The sequence below is a fragment of the Cygnus olor genome, chromosome 1 (assembly GCF_009769625.2).
Source record: "Cygnus olor isolate bCygOlo1 chromosome 1, bCygOlo1.pri.v2, whole genome shotgun sequence".
NCBI classification, from domain to species: domain Eukaryota; kingdom Metazoa; phylum Chordata; class Aves; order Anseriformes; family Anatidae; genus Cygnus; species Cygnus olor.
Window position 1 is genome coordinate 47,537,857 of NC_049169.1, and position 27,531 is coordinate 47,565,387.

Below are 27,531 nucleotides of genomic sequence, written 5' to 3' on the forward strand. Positions count from 1 at the left end.
TTACAGAAAAATTCACTTTTACAGTTGGTTATCAGAAAGAAACCGCTTTTACAGCAACACTGCTATTATTTTATGTGCTGCTTTCACATTCTGTTTTTTGTTTCCTTTCGCTGTAATTTACTCAGCAGGAGAGAAGCATATAAATTTCCTGTGCATGCTCGGAGCATTTTTGCCCTTGAGAGATCACATCAGCACGCAGTGAGCAGGGGCTCTGCAGAATTGACACAGGAGCGGCAAAATCAGCACTGCAATCTGTAGGAAGCAAGGAAGCAATGAAATTGCATTAACTTGTTACGGGTGTAATTTAGGAAATCTCTTGTTGTCACATACCTTGGAAAATAACAACCACAAGACCCACAATAAGTAAGAGTGATAGCAGCAGCATATAATGGCATGTTTACAATTCAAGTTCAAAAAAAAAAAAAAAAAGCTAAAAAAGAATTTTATTGTTTCCAGGGGCTGGTTTCTTGCAACTTGAAATAAAGTACTGGAGCAATGTAGTGTTCTCTTGGGGTTAATGTTACATTAATCAGAACTGACAAGCATGAAAATCATTCTTTGTTGTCTTTAAATTGCTAATTTAAGATTGAAATCTAAAACGCTTGAGCACTGATCGTTAACACAGACAATCTTCTCTCCAATGGGCCGCTACACAATTGTTTTACAGTTGGTTGAGAAAACAAATGCAAAGTCTGTAACTAAATCCTAATGTATCATTTAAGTGTTTCCATTCAAAGACATTCTTTGACTAAACTTCACCGAATTGTACTACAGTTTAATTTAGAAGGAGCATTTGCACAGGCATTTACATCTGAAGGCAGAAATACTGTCATTGTGTCACGCAGTGTGGTGGCAGCAATAATTTCCCCAAATCCAGATTTTTTCTTTGTTTCCATTTACAGATATATTTTATTGAGCTCATTCTCTGCTGACTTACCAAGCAAAGGCTGAGGTACTCGATAACAAACAAAATACTTTAAATGCTTACTGAAATAAAACAAACAAACAAACAAAGAAATAAATAAATAAAACTATTAAAGGCTACAGTCCAAATTCAGTGCAATGTGGACAGGCACAAAATATAAGACAGGAGGATAAAGCACTACGAAACGTGTGGATAAAAAACATAGTACCTAGTAGCAAAACAAATGGGATACCTTGTTAATGGAATTACAGATTGTGTTGAGGACCAGATCAAGCCAAGTTTGAAATGTGTGAAAATTTGCAGGTTCGGGTCTACCCTGACGCAGCCCCCGTGAAGGCTGTAAACATATGCACTCACAGAGATAAGCGGAAGCTCAATCTTCAGCTTGGCTGAAGCTCAAACAAACTCTGTGACCTAAAACCATTTCTTTCACCCCAAACCATCAGCAGATCTCATTTGGTGTGGCCCCACGCAATAAGGAAGGAGGGGGGACGCCATTTTGGCAGAGCCCTGCTCTGTGTGACTGGGCAGGGGCTGCCCTGGGGCTCGCGGGAGTAGGCCGGAGGGAAGGCTCGGGTGAAGAAGGCCGCGGGGAAGAAGGCTGTGGGGAAGAAGGCATGCTGTGCCCTCATTCCTCCCACCGAGGAGCAGGGACTGCGGGAGCTGTGGCACCCAGCTGCCATTTATCACCGCTGAGCACTCTGCCTTTCTCAGCAATTACAGTGAAGCAGGGTTGGAGCGCACTTACTGCATCCATTGAGCTCGATGGGAGATCCGCAGCAAATCCCGGGGCAGGACTTGCCTCACAAAAGATGCGTTGAGACACAAGCACTGTCATGCAGAACAAGCTCTTAGAGCAGAAGAAAAGGGCTCAGCATTTGGCCAAGGAGTGGGGTCATGCACCAGGAGTGCTTTGTACTCGGGGGAGGACGGGACGATGGCTCCCCAGGCTCACACCCAGCAGAGGCCGTGGAGCACAGGGTTCAAAGGATGGGAAAACGCAGAGATTGTGTGCAAGGAGGCTTTGGGCACCCAGCTACCAAGTACCAAGGTGCTCATGGGCAGTGCCTGCACCAAGGGGCACTTCTCTTTCCTTCTTATCGACAGAGTAGGAGCGCAAAACTGCCCTTGGATTTAGAGGGAATCTGAGTAGCATTCCTTTCTTCATTCACTCCAAAATTATTAAGAAATTTGTGCATGGCTAGCCTGAAGGCAAGTCCAACATATGCATGACAAAATACCCATCATGTCTCGTGCTCCTTCACAGCCCCACTGTGTATAGCACTAGGGCAGGCCCCAGAAGCACAGATCAAGGAAATATTGACAAGTGTGTTGTCACCAGAAGGACACACTGGATTCAGAGTTGTAGGGGACTACTCCTGAGTTTGAAAACAAAAACAAAACAAAACAACAAAAAAAAATCACCATACAGATGTCCTGACAAGGAGCAGTAGCAAGATTTGATTGGCACATTTTTGTCCCGTTAAATCCTGTCTCTCGAGATTTGCTACATGTGTTTATTTGCTTTGTATGGAAGAGCAACAGGAAGAGGGTTTGAGCATCTTTAGTAACAGTATTTGCAGTGCAGCTGAGACTTAGAAGCTGACCACCTGCACAGAGACAGAAAAACAAATGTGTAATAATGAAAAGAAACCTCCATCTAAGAGTCAAAAACTATAGCACCTGCCTGAACAACTGTTTGTTAAAGTTCTGCTTTTATTTCAAGCTATTTAAAAATGAGAAAATATAGGGGAAAAAGAATCTAAACTTTTATTAAGCATTTTGGTGCATTTAACATTGTCAATAGGCCTCAAGAGCCCTGTGTCCAAATAATTCCTTAATGTTAAACCATTTCAGGCGCAGGGATGAGTTTGACTTCATTCACCTGGACAAACCAATGTGAAGAAGCAAAGGGAAGTCAAGGGTGATAAAGAGAAGAATCAGCATACCATTAACTTTGTCAATATCAGATTTTCTTGAAATTAGTTTTAGAATGAGTATTTTCTGTTTTCTTGATTCTTATGTAGAAAACTGTATAAATTATTGGAAAAGTAACATAATGCCACATTTACACATTTATTGACTGACTAGCAGAATTTTTGTTTTTGCTTTTAAACCTGGAGATCATTTAGAGACTCAGCAACCCTCCCAGACATTCATCCCATTTAAGAAAAATATGTATTTGCAAAATGCATCTTCTACTTTTGGGCCCAACCCAAATTCAGTGAGGTGAGTAGAGGTGGGATCCAGTGCACAAGGCAGACACCCAAATTTAAGTACCCCCACACAGACTATGGGCAGGACTCGGTTGCCTAAGCATAAGGCACCCATTATTACTGAGTGAGCTGGGCTGGGGAGACTGATTCATTTAAATAACCATCAGCTGTCTGCCTAGAGTTTGCCTAAAGAGATCTCTAGTTCATCTGTCCTGTCAGCCAGTGCCATCTGAGGGGCTGTCAGCCATCCTGTCTTGTCCCCAGCTGCTGCTCCAGAGGGGCACCACAGTCCTGTGGGCCATGTGCCAAACTGGTCAGCCCAGTTTGAATGCCTCGCACATCAGAAGTACCTCAGATGTAGCCGATTCAAGCCCCACTAACTCTGATGGGAATTAAAACACCCGGCTTGTATGTACGTGTGTGTCTTGATCTCAAACTGAACTGCAGCCCAAGTTTCACAGATGCTGGAGAAAATCCTGTGTTATCCTCAGGGTCTCACGCACACAGAATTCCTCTCTGAGCCCTGAATCTGTTTATACACAACTTAAAGCATTTTGTTTGTATTGCGGAATATTGCAACACAAACGCCCAGTGCAGACGTTGCATGAAGGTAAGTATGCAAATATTCCCAAACAGTGTAAATATTGGTACATATATGTATCAAGCTTTTAGATGAGCTCACCAAGATTCCCCTTTTTATGTACAGTTTTTAAATGATCCCACTGTTTTAGAAAAAAAAAAAAAAAAGGTTTCTATTTATCATCTAGAGCTGAACTGGAAACCATCAAGCTGCTCATATCAGTCTATGTAATTTCGTGATTTATTATTCCACCCCTCGTCCCATCTATTTTCTGTGCCTCAGATGTGCAATTAACTCCATACCATCAGTTCCATCTGCTTATGTCTGCATGGGACATGTCTGTACTGTCATAAAAGTGAAAGAACAAATTTTCTGATGACCAGTATTCCTTAACACTTCACACACAGTGAAGTCTCACACTTCAGAGAAGATGACAGGCTCTCCAGGAATAGAAATGTCACATAGGAGCTTCTCAAACTCAGAACAGTCCCGGGGCAAGTAGTGGTGGTCCAGTGGCTTCCCTGAATGCCATTACAGTGCAAAGCAGCATCGGTGCTCATATCAACAAGAGCAAAAGGTTGCTCCATATTTGTTTAAAGCTCACTTTTTGTTTAAAGCTCACTTTTCATTTCATTTTAAATTTCAGGCATTTATAGAAGTTCAGATGCTTCATTCAGAACAGCATGATGTCTTCGTCTGTCAAGCGGACTAAGTAAATATTTTTTCAGTAAGTGCACACACGCTGTGTGTATATATATATGTATATATAAACATAATGCTAGGGGACATTTAAAAATACATTACAAGTCTTTGCTGTATTAGAAAGGTTTTAACATTTTGTCAGAAGCTGTGTTCTCCCCTCCAGAGAATGTTTTTCTATGTAATAGGAAGACATGAGGTTACATTACTTTTAAGGATTTAATTACATTTGTTTGCTTCTTGACCATATCACATATATCTGGCATCCATTTTCATAAATACCCAATGAATTTAAAATTAAATTACTTTTAGGAAATCAATTTCTGGCTGTCTCAATAAATCACAAGCATTCTAGCTATAATGTCTGGATGGTGAAAAGTCTTGTATATGTCCCTGAGGATCTGGCATTCTCTTATCAGCCTTGAATGTTTTTAATGTGGCCATTACCTTAGCAGAATAAATGTGAGAAAGGCTAAAGAAAGGTCAAAAAAAATAAGTGGGGTGTCACTAAAGGCATACGTGAAGCAGGACAGATCAGGTAAGAGCAGCACATAGCAATTCAGTGATTTACCTGCTTGGTTGGAGCCAAATCCCAATCCCAAATCAACAATTTGCAATGGATTAGCCAGCATGCAGGAAGAGAGATTGAAGGCTGCCCTGCCCCAATAAGGGTTGCTTAGTGAGAATCAACTGAAGTGTTGTCCAATTAACAAGGGGAACTGCTGGGGAGAAAAAAAAAAAAGAGAAAAGGAAAGAAAAAGAAAGGAGGAACTTTATTTTCTCTCCATCTGTTCTACGTAAAATCAGATACTGCAGAGATAGTGGGCACGGCAAATCTCTGTTATCAGTAGAATGGGGTTTTGGAAGATAGGCACTGTCTGGTGGAGGGGAAAGAGGTAACACTGTACACTGGGGACAGCGATAGGTTGCCAAGATATAAAAACCAGCTTAAATGAAAATGAATTTCTGAGGGTTCTTTGAGGGACTTTGGGAATGGCCGGTAAAAGGGGCCATTCAGGGCATAAAGGAGGTTGGTTGCAAGGCTTCGGGCTGTGCCTGAATGAGTTAACCCTTGGCCCTGCAGTGGGCTTAACATCCATGTTGTGGAGCCACCGTGTTCTGCTCTTACTGCTGGCCTTCCCACCAGCATTTCAGGATCAAAGACCCCGTCAGACACCCAAGGAAAATGGGGCTTGGGATATCCTGAAGTGCCCGGAGCCTCACCTTGAGCTCACCACATGAGCAGAGGGCAGCACTGCAGCAGTGTGCTGGGGCATGGGGCTGAGGCAGCTCGGGGGTCACATCGAGTCCATGCCAAGACCACTTAGCTGACAGACAGACATGCAGCCAGGGCTGGACAGGGATACCGAGTGAGAGAGGCAAGAGCGATGCATCATGGTGGGAGAGCTAGTTTCCCAGCTAGGACTGAAGGAAAAAACACTACTGGTAAAGATTTGAGTAGTAACTTGACAAAAATACATGTGGTAGCTATTTGGAAGTAGTGAAAGTTGTCTTAAAAACACCCAAGGATGTGTAAATACATCCACTGTACACAAGCAGTTGATTTTCACGTTTTGAGTAGGCAACATAATTCCTCACATTAGAGGCTAGAAACACATTGAAATCATGAGCGAGAAGCTTGGTGAGTTTACTTTTTCATACCCTGAGGGCTTCTGAGAGCACCACAACAAAGTGACCCTGAAGGAAAACCGAGCTGCATCGCTCAGCTGCATCCTGCTGCCTGTACCCCGGCAGCCGCCCTGCAAGCAGCGAGGGCTGAGCCCCACAACTGGAGGGGAGCGGAGACAGCCAGGGCCGAGATATTTCACCACACATTTTACACCAAAGCGCATTTTCCATGATGACACGAGCAGAAGCGCAGAGGCAGATGCGCAAAATCTTGCTGCTGTAGGGAAAGATCCTGGTGGACACGGGGGGCTGAGGAGAGGGCCTTCGGTGCTCGTGGCCCTGCCCCGTTTGTCCTGGGGGCTTGTGGGACACCACGCTCGCCCCGAGCCTGCTCCGAAGCCCACTGCACCATCTTTTGGGGCACATTCACACAAAGCACGAGCAAACCCGCTTGAGCACGCATGCAAAGTGTGTATGTGTATAGACCAGCCCAGTGAGCTTTCGCCGAGAGTTTATTCCCCCACGCAGCTCTCCCCACAACACAAGGCTCGCTCTGCTCTTCGGCGCAGGGCTGACACCCGCCCCAGCGAGCCGGCGGCGGCTCGGAAACTCCACGGCGGGGGGCGTGTGGGGGCGGTGGGGCCCGGCCCGGGGCGGAGCGGGGATCCCCGCGGGGAGGGAGGGAGGGAAGCGGGGGGCGGCCTCGGCTCGGCGCTGACGTCGCCGAGGGGCCGGGGCGAGGCGGCCGCGGCTCGGGGCGTGCAAGATGGCGGCAGCGGCGGGTGACGGGTGCGTGCGGGTGCCTCGGGGCGGCCGGCGGGGGGCGAGGAGCCGGGGGCGGCAGCAGCCCTTCCCCGGGCACGGGCGGGCGCCGGCGGCTCGGTGCCGAGCGGGGCAGGCGGTGGGGCGAGGCGGGCGCGGCGCGGGGCCGTGTCCCGGTTTAGGGGGAGCTGCCCGCCGGTGGTCGCGGGGGGCCGAGGGGCGCGGGCAGGCGGAGCGGCTGGGTCGGCGGAGCTGTCAGCGGGGAGCGGCGAAGGCAGCGCCGAGGGACGCGGGGCTGCTCCGGCTGCCGCCCGTGCCCCGGTGCCCGGTGCCCCCGCGGCTCGGCTGCAGGAAGCCTGGTGTTGTTCGCCGGGCTTCAACGGGGCGCCGTGCCGGTGGGGGTCCGCGTCTGGGCGGTGGTACGCACAGGGTGGCCGAAAGGGAACAAAAAGTTTATTCTAAGCGTTAAGCGAAGACCCGTATGGCTTCAGAGAAAGGAGGCTGCGCGCTGCTGGGCGAAGGCTACGCTACTAAAATGGGAAATCATCCACAAAGCTTCTTTTCGAAGTGCTGTGAGAGCTTTGGGTCTCGCTCCTACAGGACCGCATTGCAGCGTGAAGTTATGCCCAGCGGTGTTTTGTTGGGTTGACTGGAAAAAAGGTCTGTCCTAAGGAAGCAGGACGGCTGGCTTCGAGTTAATAACGTGCTCGTTATCTAAAACTTTCAGTTCTTGAGGTACCCGTGTTTGCTCTTGGTGCAGGTGTTAAACAGGTACTGAGCCCGGTGAAAATCGGTTGGTAAACTGCCACCTGATTGAAGAGCCGGAACATTAATCGCACACGCACATATACATACATACGCACGAGCATCCACCCATGCATGTGAATACATTAGTAAAGCTACGTACTGGAGTCTAACGCGTGAGATACTGTTTGATTTTTTCCCTATGAGCCGAGCGACTAATTACAAAAGTAGTGACTAAAAAGATATCCTTTTGTTTCTATCTGAGTTATAATTTTCAATTTAACAGCTGTGAAAATGAATCTCTTGTTTACAAGTAACCCAGATGGAAGAAAAAACATCTGTGTTGTTGACTTTTGATTTCTTTTTTTTTTTTTTTTTTTAGCATCGAGTACTTTTTCAGCTAATAAGTTACCCCGAAGTTTAGTTTGTCAGCCATCATTCAGTAAAACTAGCTAAAGAAATAACCGTGTCTCAGCCTTATCGGCGTGCTTCAGTGAAAATAAATACCATATTCTGTGTATATTCTGCGCTAGTGAAATTTTGGCGCAAGGAGACTTTTGTATGTCCGTATTTTCCCAGGCAGCTTGCTCCTTTCAGCCGCGCTATTCTGTGTGTTGGTGCTTGTTATCTTGCTTACTGCTTCTTCTCGGGTCTGTGCTAAGAGCACAGGGGGGCTTGATCTCTGGAGTGCTGGTCAATTAATTCACAATTTCTTTGTGTGTGTGCAGAGAACTGAGCCTTGGGAGAGAAGAATGCACAAGCTGGTGCTGAATAACTTTCTTTAGAGAATTTTAATAGTGTAGCATTTACTGTTTTACCCCAGCTGCAGTTTTCTACTAGGTGTGGCAATCAAGATCCAGTATTTTTTATGATATTTCCACCATTATCTGTTACTTTGATCCTGTTTTTTCCCCGACCTAGTCTATTGTGTAAATTATTTGTTCTAAGTTAATAAATTTTCCTGCTTGATTTAGTGTTTTAGTGTTCCACGTCTTAAAACATTCATGCCGTCAGTGTGCTGCCCGACGTTGAGCTGAAGTTTTCCTGGTCTTGATTTGGCACTATTAGTTTTTTTGCGGTCTTTTCAGATATTTGTGTCTCTGACCAAACTGTGCATTTTGCTTTCTTTACATGTTCTTCAAAGAAACTGTCTTCTCCCATGCCAGGCTGGTTCCTCCCCCTCCCAGCCCGGCTCCTTTCTCCGTGCATCGGCGGAGGTGGGAAGATGTTGTGCTGGCTTGGCTGCTGGCGGGGCGCAAGGGCTTTTAGGCTTTTCTCTTCAAGGCGTCGGTCTTGCGCTTTCGTAGAATCCCGTTGCTTTCGCATTAAGAGCTTGGTTGCACAACCCTGGTTTACGCAGCGCTCATCCTGAAATCGGCAGGCTGCTTCTGTCCTCTGTCCAATATATGCTGAAATTCAGCCATATAAGTAGTATCGCTCTCGATGCTTTTTTTTTTTTTTTTTTTCAAACAGAAAAAAAATACAATATAATACTATGAAAAAAAAAAAAAGGAAAATAAGGTACGGAGTGTCTTTAAAAGTAAGAAAATCAGAAAGGGTTGATCTGTCAGACTCGCTGACTGACGGTATTGCTGTATCCGACAGCCCTGGGGGAATTTAGTTCGGTTGCCTTCTGGGAAGGACTGCTACTAATATATTTTGCAGGAGGGTCTGTCTTGGTTAGCCTGAAAACATATGGATGAATCTTTTCTCTTCGAGTTCTGTCAACCATTTTTAATCATCGCAGCAGACTTTATGTAAGAATTTCTCTAGTATTCCAGGAGGATTTAACATACATGACAACTCTGAGATTTATGTAAGTTCCTCATATTACAGATATCAGTGTTAGAGAAGCTCAGCTTTGTTGGGGGAAAGTTGTGGGAGAAGACATGGGGTAAAATTAGTGGTCTTATTTATAACAGAATTAAATAGAAACGTAGTATGGACATTTGTAAAAGAATCTCATTAGCAGCCTGTGAATAGACTGCCTTTTAGAAGGAATGAATGTTGTGGACGCTAGCAAGCTGAAAACCTTCAGCAGCTATTATTTTTGTGATCTGTTGACCGTGGCACTCAAGAGATCTTGACCTCCCATACTACGCCAGGGTTGGTGCTTAGTCTGGGAAGTACTGGGTGGGTACCCAGAGGCCACAGCGCCTGAAATTCTTCCCTGCAGTTAGTACGGACTGGCAACAGCTCTCAAATAAATTGAATGGGAATGACGAACGTGTAAAGCTGTGTACGCTTCACTAGTTTCACTAGAGGTAGCTCAGCCTTTTCTGTATGATGAGTGATGAGACAAGGCATGCAGCCCTGGGTGCTGGTTTTGTGCTCAGAGTTGTTACAGCTCTTCGGTAACTGTATCAGAACATCTTAAAAGGCATTGGCCACAGGACAATTAACCAATCAAAGTCATTTTTTGTTAAATCTTTTAACTACAGATTTCATCCAGTTACCCGATGAAAAATGAAGGTACTTTCCTATCCAGCTGCTGCTTCTTCACCTGCTTGCCTTCCTTAGTAGTCATGTCGTCAGATGCTAGGATTCCCCCAGTATAGTGCCTGTTCTATCATGGACATTTTCCTAACTCAGTTAACCTATTCTTGTGCATTTCAGGACTATAACAGTGGAGAAATACTAGCGTACTGAAGGATGATAGCTGGAAATAAGAGACCTTTGGATTCTATCCAGAGCTGGCTAAATCACTTAATTTTTTTGTAGCTTGGCTTACTTGTCTGTGAAGCCTCGAGTCCTGGACATTGTACAGCCTAGGCAAGGTCCACAGTATGTATTTGTAATGGCAAAACGTAGGTCTTGCTTGGTGTAACCTGCGTGTTTCACAAGCGCTTGGTCCTCCTCAGGTGAAGCAACTGTTTCATCTGGCAAGTACCGCGCATGATGTGGTTGGTGCTGTGTGCTATTTAGCCTTCCTAGTCAGTGACATGGTGGGCACAAACGCTCCAGATCAAACATAATCGCTTCCTGACACATCATCCGTCTCCAGATGGTATCTCTCAAACCAGATTGTAAGGTCTAAAGAAAGATGGCAAAAACAAAGACTGAATCACCGTCTCTTTAAGTCTGTTAGTCAGAGCCTGCCTATTTGGTTTAGGTAAATGCACCTTACAGGAGAGAGCTAATACAGCAGCTTTGAACAAATAAATGCTGCCACGTAAACTTATAAAAGGATGTAAGCTGGTGTTAGCCAAATTTTGGAAGTGATTTTTTTGAAGATATGGATTAGAAAAGTGTTGAAACTGCAATTTTTTAAATAAGGTTTTCAGCAAATTGAGCTAGATACCTAATAGTATTTCTCTCTTATGAAGAAATCAAAGGCTGCTTTTCCCAGTCACCCTTTTTTTTTCGTTTCTTTTTTTTTTTCCCCAGTGGTGCTAGGATAACATGTTAAAATATACATATCTGAAAGTATGTTGTTGTAGAAAGCACTGGTACAATGGGCTTGTCTGAGCACAAAGGTGCAGTGATTTAATTAAGGGTGTGGCTTAATTAAGGGCTTGAGTTATACAAAGTCTCATTTGTCTAAACTGGTCATACTGTGTAAACATCATAAATTTAAGTGAACCTTGCACTCCTGCACCTGTGTGCTTAGGGATATAATTAATAGAAACATTTTAAATTGTGTTTCTATCCAAATTCTAGAACGGTGTATTTTAACTTGATCAGTGCTTCTTTGAGGGGAAAAATCAAACAAAAACTAAAAGAGGCCAGCATGCTTCAGTCCTGGGCCAGAAAGTACTGGAAATACGGACAGTGGTGTTCAGACTGCCGATGGTAACGCTGATTGTGAGTCCAGGTAACTGCCTGCCATTATGCGTTTGGTGGGACTTGGTTGGATGGAGATCGTGGTCCTGACCTCAAGTAGTAGTTTGGAATATTGACAGCCATCAAAGTGATACAGCTGGGTATTTGTGCACTGCAACTTAAAACATTTTTTTTTTTAGTTGCAGATTGAAGTATCATGGACAGAAGATAGCTTGGACGATGTGTTGTGCTAGCGTCTCTCTGCAATTTCAGTTTTAACGATGGATAAGTGTAAGCACATAGGACGTCTGCGACTGGCCCAGGATCACTCCATTCTGAATCCTCAGAAATGGCACTGCGTGGACTGCAATACCACCGAATCCGTGTGGGCATGCCTCAGCTGCTCGCACGTGGCCTGCGGAAGATACATCGAAGAACATGCACTAAAGCACTTTCAGGAGAACGGTCACCCAGTGGCATTGGAAGTAAATGAGCTGTATGTTTTCTGTTATCTCTGTGACGATTATGTTCTTAATGATAACGCAACGGGAGATTTAAAGCTGTTGCGAAGTACATTAAGTGCAATCAAGAGTCAGAACTATGAGTGCACTACTCGTAGCGGGAGGACTTTGCGTTCGATGGCGGCAAGTGATGACTCCTACCTTGCTCATGACGGTGCCCAAGCCTTGCTTCGGAATCAGGATCGCATGTTCACAGCGCTGTGGCACAGGAGGCGCGCGTTCATGGGCAAGGTATTCAGATCCTGGTTTCAGTTGACGCCTAGTGGAAAAAAGATTTTGGAGGAAGAAAAGCGTTGGGAAGAGGAGGAGGAAAGAAGGGACAAAGCTAGAAGGAGAAGACAAGAACGAAAGCGCCAGTTGAAAGAAGAGATGGAAAAGATGCCCCCAAGAAAGAGTTCTCGTTTACAAAACCAGATTAGAATGTCCTCAGAAACAGCACCCTGCATGCAAAAAGCATCACAGAACGTGGAATCTGTGGCAGAGTTGAAAGAAACGTATACCTCAGATGAAGTAAGATTGAAAAAAATAAGTGACTCCCCAATTAAACGAAGGCCCACGGTGACTCCAGGAGTAACAGGACTGAGAAACCTGGGAAATACGTGCTATATGAACTCTATCCTGCAGGTATTAAGTCACTTACTTATTTTTCGAGAGTGCTTTTTAAAGCTTGATCTCAACCAAACTCAGGAACTGCTGGCAACAGCAGCCAGTGGTAAAACCAGATCTTCATCTAAACACCCTTCAATAACTGCCTCAACGTTACAAGTGAATGAGAACCAAGAGAAAGGAAAGGGATCATCTTCTGCAAGGCGGTCTAGTTTATCCTCTGGATTAAGTGGAGGAGCATCAAAAAGTAGAAATATGGAACTTATTCAGCCCAGGGAGCCCAGTTCAAAGCATATTTCTCTTTGTCACGAGCTGCATACTCTGTTTCAAGTGATGTGGTCTGGCAAATGGGCGCTCGTGTCTCCGTTTGCTATGCTTCATTCTGTGTGGAGACTAATTCCAGCCTTCAGAGGATATGCCCAACAAGATGCTCAGGAATTCCTATGTGAACTGTTGGATAAAGTGCAGCAGGAACTGGAGACTACGGGGACCAGATACCCAGCTCTCATCCCTGCTTCTCAAAGAAAACTTATAAAACAGGTTTTGAATGTGGTTAACAACATTTTTCATGGACAGCTATTAAGTCAGGTATGTTTTTATGATGATTTTAAGATGTGTAATAATTTGTAGTTATGAATTTATACCGGTCGATGATCAGCACGCTTCAAAGGTTAATAAATTTGTAATTACCAAGGAAGGATGGGAAGGGTGTAGTATATACAATTTTAGAAGAAAGGTCATTTGAGTACTCCTAAAAATTTCAGTAGAAGAGTCACCTGATTAACATAAAAGTTATAAATTTGGTATTATAAAGCACATTCCTGAAGCTACTGATAAACATCTGACTGCCATTAAGCATCAACTGATAAGCAGTAATAAAGAATTTACGATTTCAAGTATCTAGTTGGTTATGGTGGTACTAGAGAAAAGGTGTTAATCTTGTATAAATGGCAACTGTTTTTTGCAATGGATGCCGAGCAAGGAATCATTTGTATTATTTCAGTAAATAGGTTGAATTTGAGATTCATTACTACAGAATAATTGTCTGCTGTGGTGATATGTACAATGATACTAATCGTTTCCGTTACAACACAAAGATATAGAAGGCTCTGTCAACACAGGAATCAAATTTATAGGGTGGAGGCAATGGTTGTTTTCCTCTTTTTACGGCTGCTCTTTTTTTTATTATTATTTTTGTTTTCTTCTTCATGGCTTCCCGCTAAGTACTTCAGTGTGTCCACATACTCTTAGGCACATCCCAACTGTGTGTGCGTGTGTGTACAAACGTCCGAGAACTGTCTGAACCAACAAATGCTGATTTCTGTTGAATGCATCAAAAAACCTAACCACATTACAAGAGGAGCAGAGGGTAGAATGGGTAGATCGTCCTCTACCGTGTGTTTGGCCCAGCGTAAGAGCACTTCTGTTGGCATATTTAGTTTTCTCAGGGCAGTTAACATCTCTGGGCTAAGGGTTGTGCTGGTAGAAGAGTCTTTAATATCCTATCACTACAGGTTTTTTTGTTTGAAAATCACAATCCTCTCCAAAATAGTAACTTCGATAGGAAAAGAAAGTAATTGCCTAAGTATACTGTCACGGTTTGCTTTGCATTCCAAGCCTTCGTATAGGAGTGATTTTCTGCAAGAATTTTGAAGGCTCGGAAGGCACGTTACTTCGCTAGCACCACTCCTTTCACTTGTTTTTAGCTTTATGTGAAGAGGCTTGTGGCTAGAAACCCTCCCACCTTCCTGAAACTAGGGAGGGGAACAGTGAGAATTCACTCAAGTGTCATCAAGTGAGCCTGAAAAAGAACTGAACGCATTCAGGCTATGCTGTGACTACAGCTCAGTGCTTTTACCCCAGCTGGTCAGTATCTGTATGCAAAATACAGCCCCGGTGAACTTCACAACGCCTAGTGCGAGCAGAACAGGAGGAAGTGCACGAGGCTGTTACCTGCTGTGATGTCTCCCCGGCTCCTGAGGCAGTTTCCACGGGTGGTGTCCAGTACTTCACCTCCTAAGGTTCCCTTTGTGATCTCTCCTGCTCCTCTGTTCCAGTCCAGTCTCACTAACGTTTGAACAGAAGGGATTTTTGAACAGAAGTGGTTCTATCGCCCCGTCTTTGACAATGCTAACGCTTTAAGGGATGTACTCTTTGTCCCTAAGTGCTTAACCCAACCTACCTACAAGCTGCAACAGTATTACAATTTCTCTGTAGAAGATAGCTGGAACTGTAGCCCGCTGCCTTTATTCAAGAAATAGGGTGGGACTTTAGAATATTTTGAAATTACATCTTCAGTCAGTGAATAAGGGGAGTTGAGAAGCTCGTTTCTGTGCGGCGGTTGCCTTCCATTTTAGGATCACAGAGAAGTTGTTATACTTACTGCCCATTAGTACCGCAAGTATTAGTTAAAGATATTTGATTCTGTGAGATACTCATGTGCACTGAAGTCAGTCTACTTGACCTTTAAACCTCGGGAACTGCTCTTGATACAGTACACAGAGGATCGCTTACAATGCAGATAAGCTGTCTGTTTACTTAGGTTTTGCGTTACTTTCACGTGTGCGATAAAACACGGTCCTTCTCGTGGGTGCTCTGCCTTAGCCTGAAGGGAAGCCATGATCCGGAGTTTGCCATCAGCCTGTTGCCACAGGAACGGCTGCCTGCTTCAGCGCTGTAACTCCGTGCAGAATGCAGGGTGAAGAAAGGAGGAAATGGGATGTGTGAGAATCTTGCTCAGGTTTCTTTCTGATAACCAGAGAAAGCTTTAGGTGATGTCGAAATTACACCTTTTAGATGAGTTTCTGTTTGTTTCTTTTTTAAAGTTCTGAGCTGATCCAAAATAAGTCTTCCCCACCTATGACTTCTTTTACTTCTTTATGGAATACAAAACTAGGTAATGAGTAACTCCCAGAATAGGATGTGTGTAGACAATCGGATTGCCTCTTGGCTTGTTTATCGACTTTATTGACTCCAATATCCTTTGTAGGATTAGAGATTTTTGCTTTGCGTTATTGATTGTGAAACTTCACTTCCCCTAGATACTGTGGCTACTTAAGATACAGCTACAAAACCTTTCCCCTCTCTTCTTTCCTTTTTTTACATGCTAGTCTTCCTCCAGTGGTTGCCTGGAGAAAATCGTACTGTGGTACTTCTTGGGCAAAGGAGCCTTCATCTTGTAAACCCATGCTTTCAGATGCAGATCTGCTGAAGCAGTGGCCCGTTCCTCAGCCCCGCTAGGACTGCGAGGAGATGCCAGTATGTCTATTAAAATACCAGTTATTTTCCATCCCTCCATGCTTGTACTCTTGTGGAAGAAAGGATACCCATTCTCTCCTGTCCTTGGGTGGAAAATGAGGAGAAGAGCCCACTGTGAAGTTATGTGCCAGGGGTAAACTGACCTCATGAACTGATCCGCAGCTCTTTGATGTACGCTTCAGGAACTGAAGTAGGTCAGCCACCATCTCTCTGAGTTTTTTTGTAATGGTCCCAGCTAATTAGCATAGTATGCAACAGTTTTTAAAGTATGCTTATTTCATTTTTTTCCCCAACGTTAAGCAAGGAATGGTTTTCACACTACAGGGTGAAAGCTTTGCTGTAGTCAAAATAGACAACATCACCTCTTCTCCACTGTCTTGGACTAGCCGTCTGACTGCAGAAAGCTGTCAGGTTGGTCAGGCGTGATTTTCCCATCACAAATCCACGCTGGCAGTTCCTAATCATCTTATCCCTTAGTACACTGGGAAACGTTTTCCAGGAATACTTGTTCTCTCGGCCTTCCCGCAGATGAAGGTGACAGTGAGTGGCCTGCGGTTCCCCAGGCCCTCCTCCCTGAAGACAGGAGTGACGCTTGCTTTCTTCCCATCCTCGGGGACCTCCCCCAGTTGCCAGGACCTTGCCAGGACCTTCCCAAGGTGGGGAGCAGCCTCGCAGTGCCATCAGCCAGCTCCCTCTGTTCTTTCAGTGTCGGCGGGGATAACTCCGAGACGAGCAGGAGTAGAATAGCAACCGATATTCCCTGTGGCTCAGAAAGACCCAGTAAGGGAGGGAGGAAAATAGGATTTGTGTGAGAGCTGCTTGGGTACCCAATTCAATGAAGAAAATTGATGTTGAATTGTGGTTGCAGTGTTTCACTGAACTGGCACGCGTTGCAAAGCAGCCAACAGTTGTTGATTTCCCTACGTTATGCTGTTGAATAACCCCAAATTTAAAGTAAATGATGAAAAATAGCTAGCCACTGTAATTTTAAGATCTTTTTTTTGAGGGATGAGGAGCTCTTTTGAAACCATGTTGTTTGGGTATGGGTTTTGAAAGTCTGCTGTGAGGATTCCATTGCCTTTGAGTTTGGTGCCTCAAAAAAAAAGCTCTTGGCCTGGATTTCTGTTGCAGCAGCAGCAAACGCAGCAGTGAAAGTGAAGAGCGTTGGCTTTGCTCCTGTAGCTATGAGTTTCCTTTACAATAAAGCTGTGAGCAGTTACCGTGTCTTCTTAGGAGGCTTTTTAGGACAAACCTGTCTTTGATAACGAGTCTCTTTCCCCAGTAATTACCCTTTAAATATCGCAACACCTCGTTGGAACTGGCTTTCGCTATCTCCAGACACCCTTAAAACCAAACAGGTACCGTTCGATAACCGGCTGACTATGTTTAAGAGGGAATGGGAGCAAAACTCCCCTGCTAAGCGCTGGGGAAGAGCAGTTTGCAGTGCTCAGGGAAATGAATGCGCAGGGGCCCAGAGAGTGAGGTCGGTTCTAACAAATGTAAATTACGTTTGAAGTTTCAAAAGGCACAGCCTCTCTGTGCAAGTCTTGCTCCACTTACTTGCTCAACTGGTGTACTTCAGGACGAATTGGCTGAGAAAAGGGGAAATGAGCAGTCTTCGGGCTGTTTGAAGCCCTGGGGTTCTGGGGGCTGTGCTGGGAATTAAGGTCTGGGGGAGAGCCCGAGGGTGCCTGTCACGCAGTGCTGGGTATGAAGTCTCACGCTGAATAATCTGTTAAAGGCTCTGAGAACTTCAGGTCGATAATAGGAGCGTTTACACTTAAACCAATCCACGACCTGTGGGCTGGTTTTTGTATTCTGATCTCTCGAACACGCTGACTTCTGTATTTCCTTATACGTAGTCTGCTTCTCTCTGCTGCCTGAATCAGAAGGGGATTGTCAGTTGCTTTCCAGCTAGACGAAGGTGACTTTTTAAGTTAATCTCTAAGGAGCCATTGAATCACAGACCGTGGTTTGCTGTAGCTTGGCTTGTGTTATTCTGTTAAATACAGATTGTTTTGATGACGGTGTAGTCAGCACTACAAGGTTGGGTTTTCTCTGTAACCGAGGAAATACCGAGTGGCTGTGGTGGTGGAGGTCGCATTACAGCAGCCTGCTAGAAATCAACCCCCCTTCGATTACTTTGCTGCGGAAACATTGCGTTGCTTTTCGTCTGGATGTTTCCTCTATAGTGAAAACTTCAATAGGGGTGAAAGCCCGGAAATGGGGCTGTCCATCTTTCTGCGCGTAGAGCAGGGATGGTAACAGTTGCCTTTCTTCCATGCAAGTGTTGTAGGGACCATAAGCAAAGCAGAGTTGGCTCCTGCTGCAGCAATCTGTTAACTATTTCCTTTGGTTCCATTTAGGCCGAATGCCATCCGGGGCAGTGGCTGTCCATCAAATTATTGCGGGCTCAGTGATGCTTGTCTGAGTGGCCTCCGTGCTTAGCTTGAATCAAGCAATCTGATCCAGCTCTTTTCAGTCTGGCCTTTGGCCCATGATTGAATGCTGAGCTTTAACCAAACAATTGTATATAGTGCCCGCATTACGAGGCGGGAGAGGACGGTTGGGGCAGAGCATAAAGTAGGGATTTCAGCTGGCTAAAAACAGTAGTTCACTTTCTTTGCTCTAAATGGAAGCTTCTCCTGGAGTTTGTTATAATGACAACATTAAGACTTCCTAAAATAGCAATTACTGAATGTAGCAGAGAGGTGGAATTAAACTCTGAATTTGTAAAATATAGTAATGAAAAGTAAGCAAACTCACTTCCCTTTTACTCTCACGAATGCTCACACCAAGAAAAGTTGTTGGACAGATGCAAAAAGATTTTGCCAGCTCTTTGAGTTCATATTTTTCTTTGTTTTTTATTTTTTTAACTCTCTTCTGGTTCAACCTACTTTCCTGCAGTTTATACAGTTTTAACACTTTTAATGAAAAAAGAAAACGTGGGTTGTGCTGCGTGAATGCTGGTGGAGCGTGAGATAAAGGGGTCCCGCCGGAACAGGAGCAGAAGTGATGGAGCATCGCCAGAGGACTGGCGCAGGTGGCTTCCACAGGAGGGAAGGATCCTCCTCCTTGTTGCACCAGGCCTGGCTAAGAAAAATAGTTCCGATCTTTGTTCCAGCCTCTATTTACATCTCATTTACCAGTGAGTGTGTGTGTGTACAGGAGCAGTTATTGCACAATGGCTGGCAGGGTTGGGTGTATGTTTATTCGAATACTTTTGGGGTACTTGGCTGTTTGCGAATTTGCAAATCGCAGATAACTCCTAACAGTTCAGCTCTGCAGGGCTGAGGCGGGGAGGAGTGTCTTGCATTTGAGGAAATAAGTGCAGCTCTGCATCAGTATAGAAGTCAGCCAACACAAATCAGCTTTGCTCACCGTTGCACAAGGGGATGAGAAGCAATACTGTTGCATCAGCTTCTCTTTTCTGAGGAGCAAAATTTGGAAGCTGAACCAATTACATGTCTTTTTTACTTTGGGATAGCATTTATTAACTAGTCGGGAAAGAGGATCTTAAAATAACCTAGGTTATTAACGTGGCATGCTAAATTTAAAACCTCAGAGCTTGTTAAAATGATCCATTCTTTGTTCGTGTGTGTACTTCATCCTAAGCCCATTAATCTTCAGTGCGCATTCAAGTTCAACAAAATCTTGCTTGAGTAACTTGTCAATCAAACAAACTTTTGGCTCAACAAAATCACCCATTTGTACAGCAGAAATCTATTAGTCATTCTGTGTTTATGCTGGAGTTAGTTTGAACTGTGGCCAAACATATCATTTTGTCTCCAAGTCTAGATTCCAGCTCTGAATTACTAATAGTTTGTGGCTTTGAAACGTTGCCAGATGTTAGCGCTTACAAAAGAAGCTCCTGTCAGTGTAAATTAAAACGGAAGATTCTCCTCTTTTCTGCCATGTAAGTTCAAAGTTTTGTTTTCTAAGAACAAGACAGAGAGGTTTTCTTCTTAGAAGTTAAAGCAACTAACAGCTTTCCTAACTCTGGTGCTAAACACGTGTGCCCGTACACAAACGTCCATGTGCATTAGGAAACTAATGCATAGATTGGATATATGCATTATATAGCTGTTGTAGCTAATAGATGTATTAAATAAAGAATTGCTCACAAGAACAGCTTAGAAGGAGGGTACCATAAGGTAACAGATTTGCCTTGATGTAAATGGTCATGAAGTAGCAAAGCAGGGTGAATAATTATGTAACAGCAAATCTCCACAGGGAAATAAAGGAGCTCTCAACCCCAGCAGTGCATCTTCACATTCGTGTAAGCTTACTAACCTAACTGAAGAGACCTACCCTGAATATACGTCAGGCAGCAGCACTGAGACATGCCTGCGTAACAATGGTATTTGAATCCCTCGTGGATCTCCATTCCTTTATTACTACGTTTTTGCATTAGTTGTTCCAAGCAGCTTGTGGTGTTTCCTGAAGTAGGAAGCATGCTTATAGTGATGGTATTTGGCAATTGTTTGCCCTTGTGGTTGCAAACTTGCATATGCCATTGATATTCCACTTACTATAGAACAGGAGTGGTGTTGTTTCATCGCACCCAACTGTTATTCTGAGCTGATAAATAACAGCTATCTTGACAGCGGGCTTGATACGAAAATTTTGAGTTCCTGTAGTCCTCCGTGGGAAAGTTCAATTGTTGGGAAGAGTTGGGAGCGTGTTGGGTGCTTATGGAAGTTTTGTCAAAGCTATCTATCTGTCTGAGCTCAATGAAAATCCAGCTTGACACGGAGTTTTTCAGAAGGCATGTTTTCTATAGCAGTGAGGTTAGAGCTGCTTGAGCTGGTGGTCAAGAGCAGCTTTGAAGCCAATTAATGCATTCCTAACAATAGAAAACTTCTATAATTACTCCTTAAGGATTGTATTGTACTTTGATGATTGCATTGAACAAATGAAGGGGATCTTTTTAGTCTCTCACACTTAAGATTTACTGATATTTCTTTATAACCTTTATGAACTATGTTTGTTATAGTCTATACGGAGTTTCACTACCACGCAGTAGTAGTAGCTTCAACTACTCATAGAAATTACTCATTCACGTGGATCATAGAAAGGTGAAGGTCCATTGGAGGAAGAATAAAATGATGTGATGCTCTTCTATTAGCAGCTCAAGCTGGCTTTTAGAAGATTGTATTGCAAATCAAATCCTAGTATGTTGCCGTTCTAGCTTAGAAGAGCTGCTGCTTTTAACTTACTTTCCTAAATATTGAATGTTTTCATAGATTAATTTTCCCCATCTGAATTATCTGCATTTTTGAGGTTAACTCACTTCACTTCTTGATATTTTATTTATGTTGTCTTACTGCTTGTCCTTTCCCTAGTGTGACGATGGATCCACTTACTGAAAGAAGAAATAACTTATTTTTACCTGTTAATTTTTCTTTGAAGAAGTGTGCTTCCTAATCCAGGCTTCCCTGGAAGACTTACAAAGTAAGAAGGATATGACTTTAAAACCCCCAGCTGTTTTTTTTTTTTTTAATTAACCTAAGTTATAGTTTCTTTCTTTCGTATAAATTTTTGTTTTGGAGTATTTCTTTTTAGAGAAAAGATTCGTGTGAGTCTACCAGCTGATTTTTCTTGGACAGTGCCAGACAGACCATTTCGACACTTCTTTTGTTTCTCAGTAAAACATAGGAACACTTAGCCATTTGTGGTAACACTATTGGACATGCTGCTTCAGAGAAAAGAAATTAGGTGCATCGTTTATTTTGTTAGATGACTCTGTCCTTTGTTTGCATCTGTTATCTCTAGGAAAAGAATGTGTGTGTGCATGTGTGTGTATATGTATATATATATACATACACACACACACACTTAGAGTTTCATTGTTATGGTGCCTTTTTAGCAGAGTAAGCTTCTGAGCGTAAGCAATTTGTGAAATATTGTTTTACAGGTTACGTGTCTTGCCTGTGACAATAAATCAAATACCATAGAACCTTTCTGGGACCTGTCACTGGAGTTTCCTGAGAGGTATCACTGCAACGGCAAGGAGATGGCGTCTCAGTACCCCTGTCTGCTGACAGAAATGCTGGCCAAGTTTACAGAAACTGAAGCTTTGGAAGGGAAGATATATGCATGTGATCAGTGCAACAGTGAGTAAAGGCAGTATGTACTCATACATATGTTCTCTGTGTAAAATATGATGTAAATTGACAGTAAAAGCATAGAAGTAAAATACTATGAGTCTTAAAAGTATGTTGCATTACAAGGAAAGTCTTTCATATGTCCTGCTGTGGTCACTGGCAGCTATTACTGTCTAGAAGGGGAATTGTTCAAAGAATGGTTGAACGTGTGATGCTTCTCTTAATTTAAGTCTGATCACACGCTCATGGGGATCTTGCTACTCCCAGCTGAAGAACCCATCCATTTTTTTAATTTAGGAGAATAACCTAAGTGACCCAAAGTATTTCACACTAAAATCATAAAAGAAGCCTTGCAGAATGGATCTCTGAGTGTATTCTTTTTATGGAGATGCATTCAGTAGCCATTTAGGTTCACACAAATACGGTGGCTAAATCTTAGAATGAAATACAAGGCTATTAATTAGCAAGATTTGTATTATGTAACTGTGTGTTTGGCCTCAGCAAAACGCAGGAAGTTTTCTTCTAAACCAGTTATACTCACAGAAGCTCAGAAGCAGCTTATGGTGTGTCGACTACCTCAGGTTCTCCGATTACACCTGAAACGGTTTAGGTAAGTACTACCACAACAAACAGTGTTGCAAATTGACCCATTTAGTCCTGCTCTTCTGTTGTTTGGGATCAATCTTCTCCAACAGCAGATTAATTTTCATTTACTACTATGATGAGAAATAGAAACTTATTTTCCTTATTTAATTTAAATATCAATAAGATACAGTGTAAGTAGAGAATCGACCTTTTGGATTCCAACTACTTACTATTTTAATAGTAAAATTATTTCATCCTTCTTTTCAATCAGAATTTATTAATCCTGCTGTGGACTCTTGGTAAAAATAGTGTTATCTTCAACAAGAGTGAACACTCATATTCACTAATGTACAAAATGAGATTGTATTCAGTCAGATGTCTCACGTAGCCATCATATAACCAAGTACATTTAATTTAATGCATTAGCCTGAGAGTAAGGAAGTAAAGATTGCATCTCTGTGAACTCTTATTCCAGGCATTGGCACAGAATCTGTCCTGAATAGGAAGAAAATTGAAAATGGTCTGGAGTATGTGGGAAACACCAATGAGAGATAATGTGTGGGAAATACTTCCCACTTACCATTACAGTCAGATTTTAAGATGTATCTTTCAGAAGATGAGAATAGTTGGCATCACAGACATGTTCAAAAGGTCTCGAAATAAAGGAGAAGTGAAAAAGGAAGCCTGGGGAAAAAATATGCAAATTCACATTTATTTTGCGCACAAAGACAATAGCAAAGATAACTTTTTAAGAACACAGCATTATGAATTGTTTTTTTTTTTTTTGAAAAAATATAAGTTTTCATGTGATTTAATTTTCCAGGTGGTCAGGACGCAATCATCGTGAAAAGATTGGTGTGCATGTTAATTTTGATCAAATGCTGAACATGGAGCCTTACTGCTGCAGAGAATCCCTCAAGTCTCTCCTACCTGACTGCTTTATCTACGATTTATCTGCTGTAGTAATGCATCACGGGAAAGGATTTGGCTCAGGGCACTACACTGCCTACTGCTACAATTCAGAAGGAGGTAGGAACCAGTTGTGAATTAAGAAGTGTGGGAGAGGGGTGTTGGTAATTCTAATCTGGTAAGTTTACTGTCTCTCAAAACTAAAAGGGGAGTTGCTTGTAGCTGAACTGCCTGGGGTGAGAATTTCAGTTTTGTAGACCAACACAGTCCAATTTTTGTATTGGCTAGTTCAACTTGTTCTGGCTATAAACCCTCTTGTAAATCTGAGGAAGTTAAGGTGGGCTTTTAATACTTAAAGACAGATATACTAGATCAACAGAAACTGTATACTGTTTCAAAGCAACTTGTGTTGAAAGGGACTAAGCACTAATTAATAAGTATAATGCAGTTGCCTCCAATCAGTGTCATGATGTGTTTTTATTTGCTTGTTTCTGTGGTGTTTTCCTTCATTCTAGGATTTTGGGTACACTGCAATGATTCGAAACTCAACATGTGCACTATGGAAGAAGTATGCAAGGCTCAAGCCTACATTTTGTTTTACAGCCAACGACTTACTCAGGCAAACGGACATGGTAAAGTATATCCTAGCACAGCTGAAAGTCAGCAGCACACAGAATTAGCTGACTGCTCTGTGGACAACAGTAGCAGCTAATCCAAAGTCAATTAACTGTGTGCACGGTAAAGTTTGAATTGTCATAACTATATATTTTTAAATGCAAGTACAGTATTGTACTTTCTGACTTTGTGTACAATGTTTATATACTTTTGTATTAGGCAAAATACTCTTTACAATTGTTAGTAAAAGTTTTTATTGACAGTAAGTAACTTTCTAAGTAACTAGAATTTCAATACAGCTATTTTTTTAAGAAAAAGATTGCCATTTGCATTTAACTCTTACCTCAGGCTGTTTTTTTAAACTGTTTTTGTATTTTGATAATCTTTTTGAATTGGTTTAGGAAAATGACTTTCAATGGACAACTGATGTTTCTCTGGTTAATTTTCTGTATATGCTTGTGTACATTTTATAGTGTAGTTTTAATGGTATCAAGACTCTTACTGTCTGCAGGAATTGTTACTAGGTCTTAGAATATTAACATTCACCTGCGAAGACTGTTCTACATGTCAAATAGAAACTGAACTTTTTGTAAGAAACTTTTTGTATGTTCTTCATGACTAAAATGAAATTTATTTGCAGGCTTCTCCCCAGGCTTTCAAGGGAGTTACACTAAAGCTACACTGACAGAGTTTCTTAAAATCTGAAATTAAGGAAATAAGCACATACTTATTTTCATATAAGTATTTAAGGAGGAGTGTTCAATAGCACAAGAATGCATGTTTACTAAGACTTGCATGTTTTAGCCTTAATGAGTCTGATGATGTAAAATTCAAGTGCCAAATCCAAAGTACTGATTTTGACAACCAGGGCCTTTTTATTCCAGTAACTTAAGAAAGCTTATTAAGAAAGACAACTCCACCCTGCCCAGTCATTGCGACAAGAATGTCAGTATCTCCTTTCTTAAATTGGACAAGCTTATTTAAAATTGTAGCATTTTCTGTTTTACAAGCCATTGAAAAGAAGCTGTAGGAGTTGTAACTGGTGAAACCAGCCAGGTGCAAAATGCTTTCATGCAACTGCTGTACCTTTTCCATGGTCCTATCACTAGCATTAACAGAAACGTGCATCGAGGGGAATCTAACAAGCAGGAATCATCAGTCTTTCTCCACATGCAGTAGTTAATGCCAAGTAAATTTTAATTGTGAAGTTATTTTGCATAAGTCCTATGCAAATTGTTACCTCATCTTCTGCAAAGTTTATACCTCAATAAAATGCCTTGATGTGGATGGAAAGCCAGGTGTGTACTGAAATTGTTATTTCTTTTAAAAATTTTGTCTAATGGGGGTTGAGGCATTAACTACAAGACTGCTTTGGATATCTGTCACTGATTTAATGCTAGTGCCATTGTTACTTATGTTACTGGACGGCGCTATATTTTAGCGAGCACATAATGACCTTAGATCTCAAACTTTCTTTGCCTTCTGCTTATCCTAATTAAGTGTGCAACAGCAGCTTGGTTCTTTTCTTTAAGCCTTTACCTAGAGTAAAGCTTGAGCACGATCTAAATCTACCTGCTTATGTTCTGCCTTCCTTCATTCAAGTATTTTATGGAGAGCTCTGATGAGTCAAAGCCAAGTTCACTTTGCTTTTGCAAACTGCAGTCAAAAGCTTCTGCCTCACCGTGCTCCTTTTGCACAGGTAGAGAGGACAGGCTTCAACAACGTCAAAAACTGGTAAAGGCTGCCTCAGGCTGGCAGCAACTGCTGCCCACAGCGAGTACGTTGGAGTGCTGTTAAGGCAGTTGAACGCAAGGCAAAGCAGCTTGGTTATTGTACAGTCAGAAAACTAGCACAAGACTGCATAAAGGTAGCAGGAGACTTATTTGGCTGAAAGTATTCAAACAGACTATCAAAAAGCAGGAAGGAAAAAGCCAACCAGCCAACCCCCCCACCCCTTCCAAGAAGAGATGCATATGTGTTGAGTCTAAAATTAATCTCCTGGTTGGAAAAATCTTGGGCCATGCCTTCATCAAAACAGAACAGACCACATGAGGTTAAACTATATTCCCTAATGACATATCTGTCTCCCAAGACCTGCATGAAAAGCAATGAACCTGCTGCTTCGACACTTGTAATAAATGTGCTCTGCACACAAACTATTACCATTTCTGGTGCTGCACAGACTCAAGAAGCTTTGTGATGATGCCAATCTTCTGGATACTTCAGGAAGCCAGACTTCAGTATCTGACTCGATTTCGTCTTTGATAAACTTCTCCTTTCATCAAGTGACAAAGACAGTAGTGTCCAGTTATCAGACAGCACGGCCAGGACTCTGTTGATTATTTCCAGCAATAGGAAAAGGCAGCCTGAGGTATGTGGTGCAAGGAGATGAAAATAGAGCTTGCTTTCACCTCTGGCATGTAAATGCAGAATGGGGAGCAGCACAGGAAGTGTGTATCCAGACAAACTCAATTACAGTTAATGGAAACAAATAATCCTCATGTATTCTTCTGAGGCAGGGTGCAACAGATGCAAGCCATTTCCGCTAGGATTGGTTACACATGATATTTACTTCCATGTGTAGCTTAGCAAACAGTAAGTACATCAAAAAGTTACAAGCCCAGACCCATCATTCCAAGTAATTCTGCTAGTCTGGATCTTCCTGTTATGTTCTGGGAAAAGAAGAGACAAAGGGAGGAACACACATCTCTGAGCTGCAGTACCAAGTGTTCTTCATGAAAATTAAAAAAAAAAGCTTTAAACTGTAGGAACAAATGTCAATGAGCTGCTAACAGACTAGCGAGAAGTCTGGAAGTAGTGGCTGAGAACTGAGGTGGGCTTGGCTCCCTTGTTTTTAGCAGTATCTGCAGTAACCACGCTTGTTACAAAAATAGGGTGAGTGAGCTGGAAACAGAATTCTAGCAGAAGCTGTTTGGATGGAGTCAAAAAGTGCATCAGCAGTACGGCCCTGTTAGCATAAATAAAAATAGCATCAGCCACCGTATCCAGCAACCCTTTCAAATGCCAGTTTTTACTCTGTGATGTACGAGCACAGGCACTTGCTGGTGTGTGCTGGGAAGTTGAGAGATGTGCCCACACAGCTGCTCAGATTACTTTAAACGCATTGCTGAGATGCCAATACTCCCACATGGCAACAACAAATACAAATTTCAGTATCCTATTACATCCGTTTCTACAAGCACTATAGTTTAAACAATGTACAGAGGAAAAAAACACATCTACGTTTCAACAGTAGGCAGTACCTGACACTGAACTTCAGCTCCCATGCTGTGGCTTTAAAAGGTAACTGCAGCTTTTACCAAAATGCAAAGGGGGAAAGAAATGCTATTTCTAAAATAATATGAACTTTGTAAATAGACACAGGCTGTCACTACAAAGGAGCAGGTGAAGTCTCCCTGTTTCCTAAGCAGTTAAGCTTAAAGCACTACTACTACTACTGACCTATTAAAGCAACTCTCATTTTTGTTACCAGTAACTATGTAAAATTTTAATATAAAGATGAATATACAGCACTGGAAGACATACTGCAATCTAGGCCTGAAGGGCCATGGGATTTAATTCAGGTTTGCAAATGAGACTCACCAGCAAACAG

At 42.7% G+C, this 27,531-nt stretch overlaps 1 protein-coding gene across 3 annotated transcripts; it reads left to right on the forward strand.

Moving 5' to 3' along the window:
* Window positions 1-6,737: 6,737 nt before the first annotated feature.
* Window positions 6,738-25,211, forward strand: USP44 (ubiquitin specific peptidase 44). Of its 3 annotated transcripts, none has more exons than XM_040556933.1 (6): window positions 6,738-6,838; window positions 11,518-13,032; window positions 21,620-21,818; window positions 22,311-22,419; window positions 23,218-23,423; window positions 23,819-25,211. In XM_040556933.1, exons 2-6 carry the CDS (start codon window positions 11,599-11,601, stop codon window positions 24,013-24,015), a joined length of 2,145 nt encoding a protein of 714 aa, XP_040412867.1. In that variant the 5' UTR covers window positions 6,738-6,838; window positions 11,518-11,598; the 3' UTR covers window positions 24,016-25,211. The 3 variants fall into 3 exon arrangements, with proteins under 3 accessions (XP_040412867.1, XP_040412859.1, XP_040412876.1); XM_040556925.1 differs by lacking the exon at window positions 6,738-6,838 and adding an exon at window positions 7,060-11,369; XM_040556942.1 differs by lacking the exon at window positions 6,738-6,838 and adding an exon at window positions 7,060-10,339.
* Window positions 25,212-27,531: the final 2,320 nt, after the last annotated feature.

What these genes read in the sequence shown, in the direction of transcription:
- USP44 (XM_040556933.1), top strand. Translation starts at nt 11,599, where the DNA reads ATGGATAAGTGTAAGCACATAGGACGTCTGCGACTGGCCCAGGATCAC. An exon ending in TTACACCTGAAACGGTTTAG is followed by an intron (nt 22,420 to 23,217) that starts GTAAGTACTACC and finishes TTAATTTTCCAG; the next exon opens with GTGGTCAGGACGCAATCATC. An exon ending in CTGCTACAATTCAGAAGGAG is followed by an intron (nt 23,424 to 23,818) that starts GTAGGAACCAGT and finishes CCTTCATTCTAG; the next exon opens with GATTTTGGGTACACTGCAAT.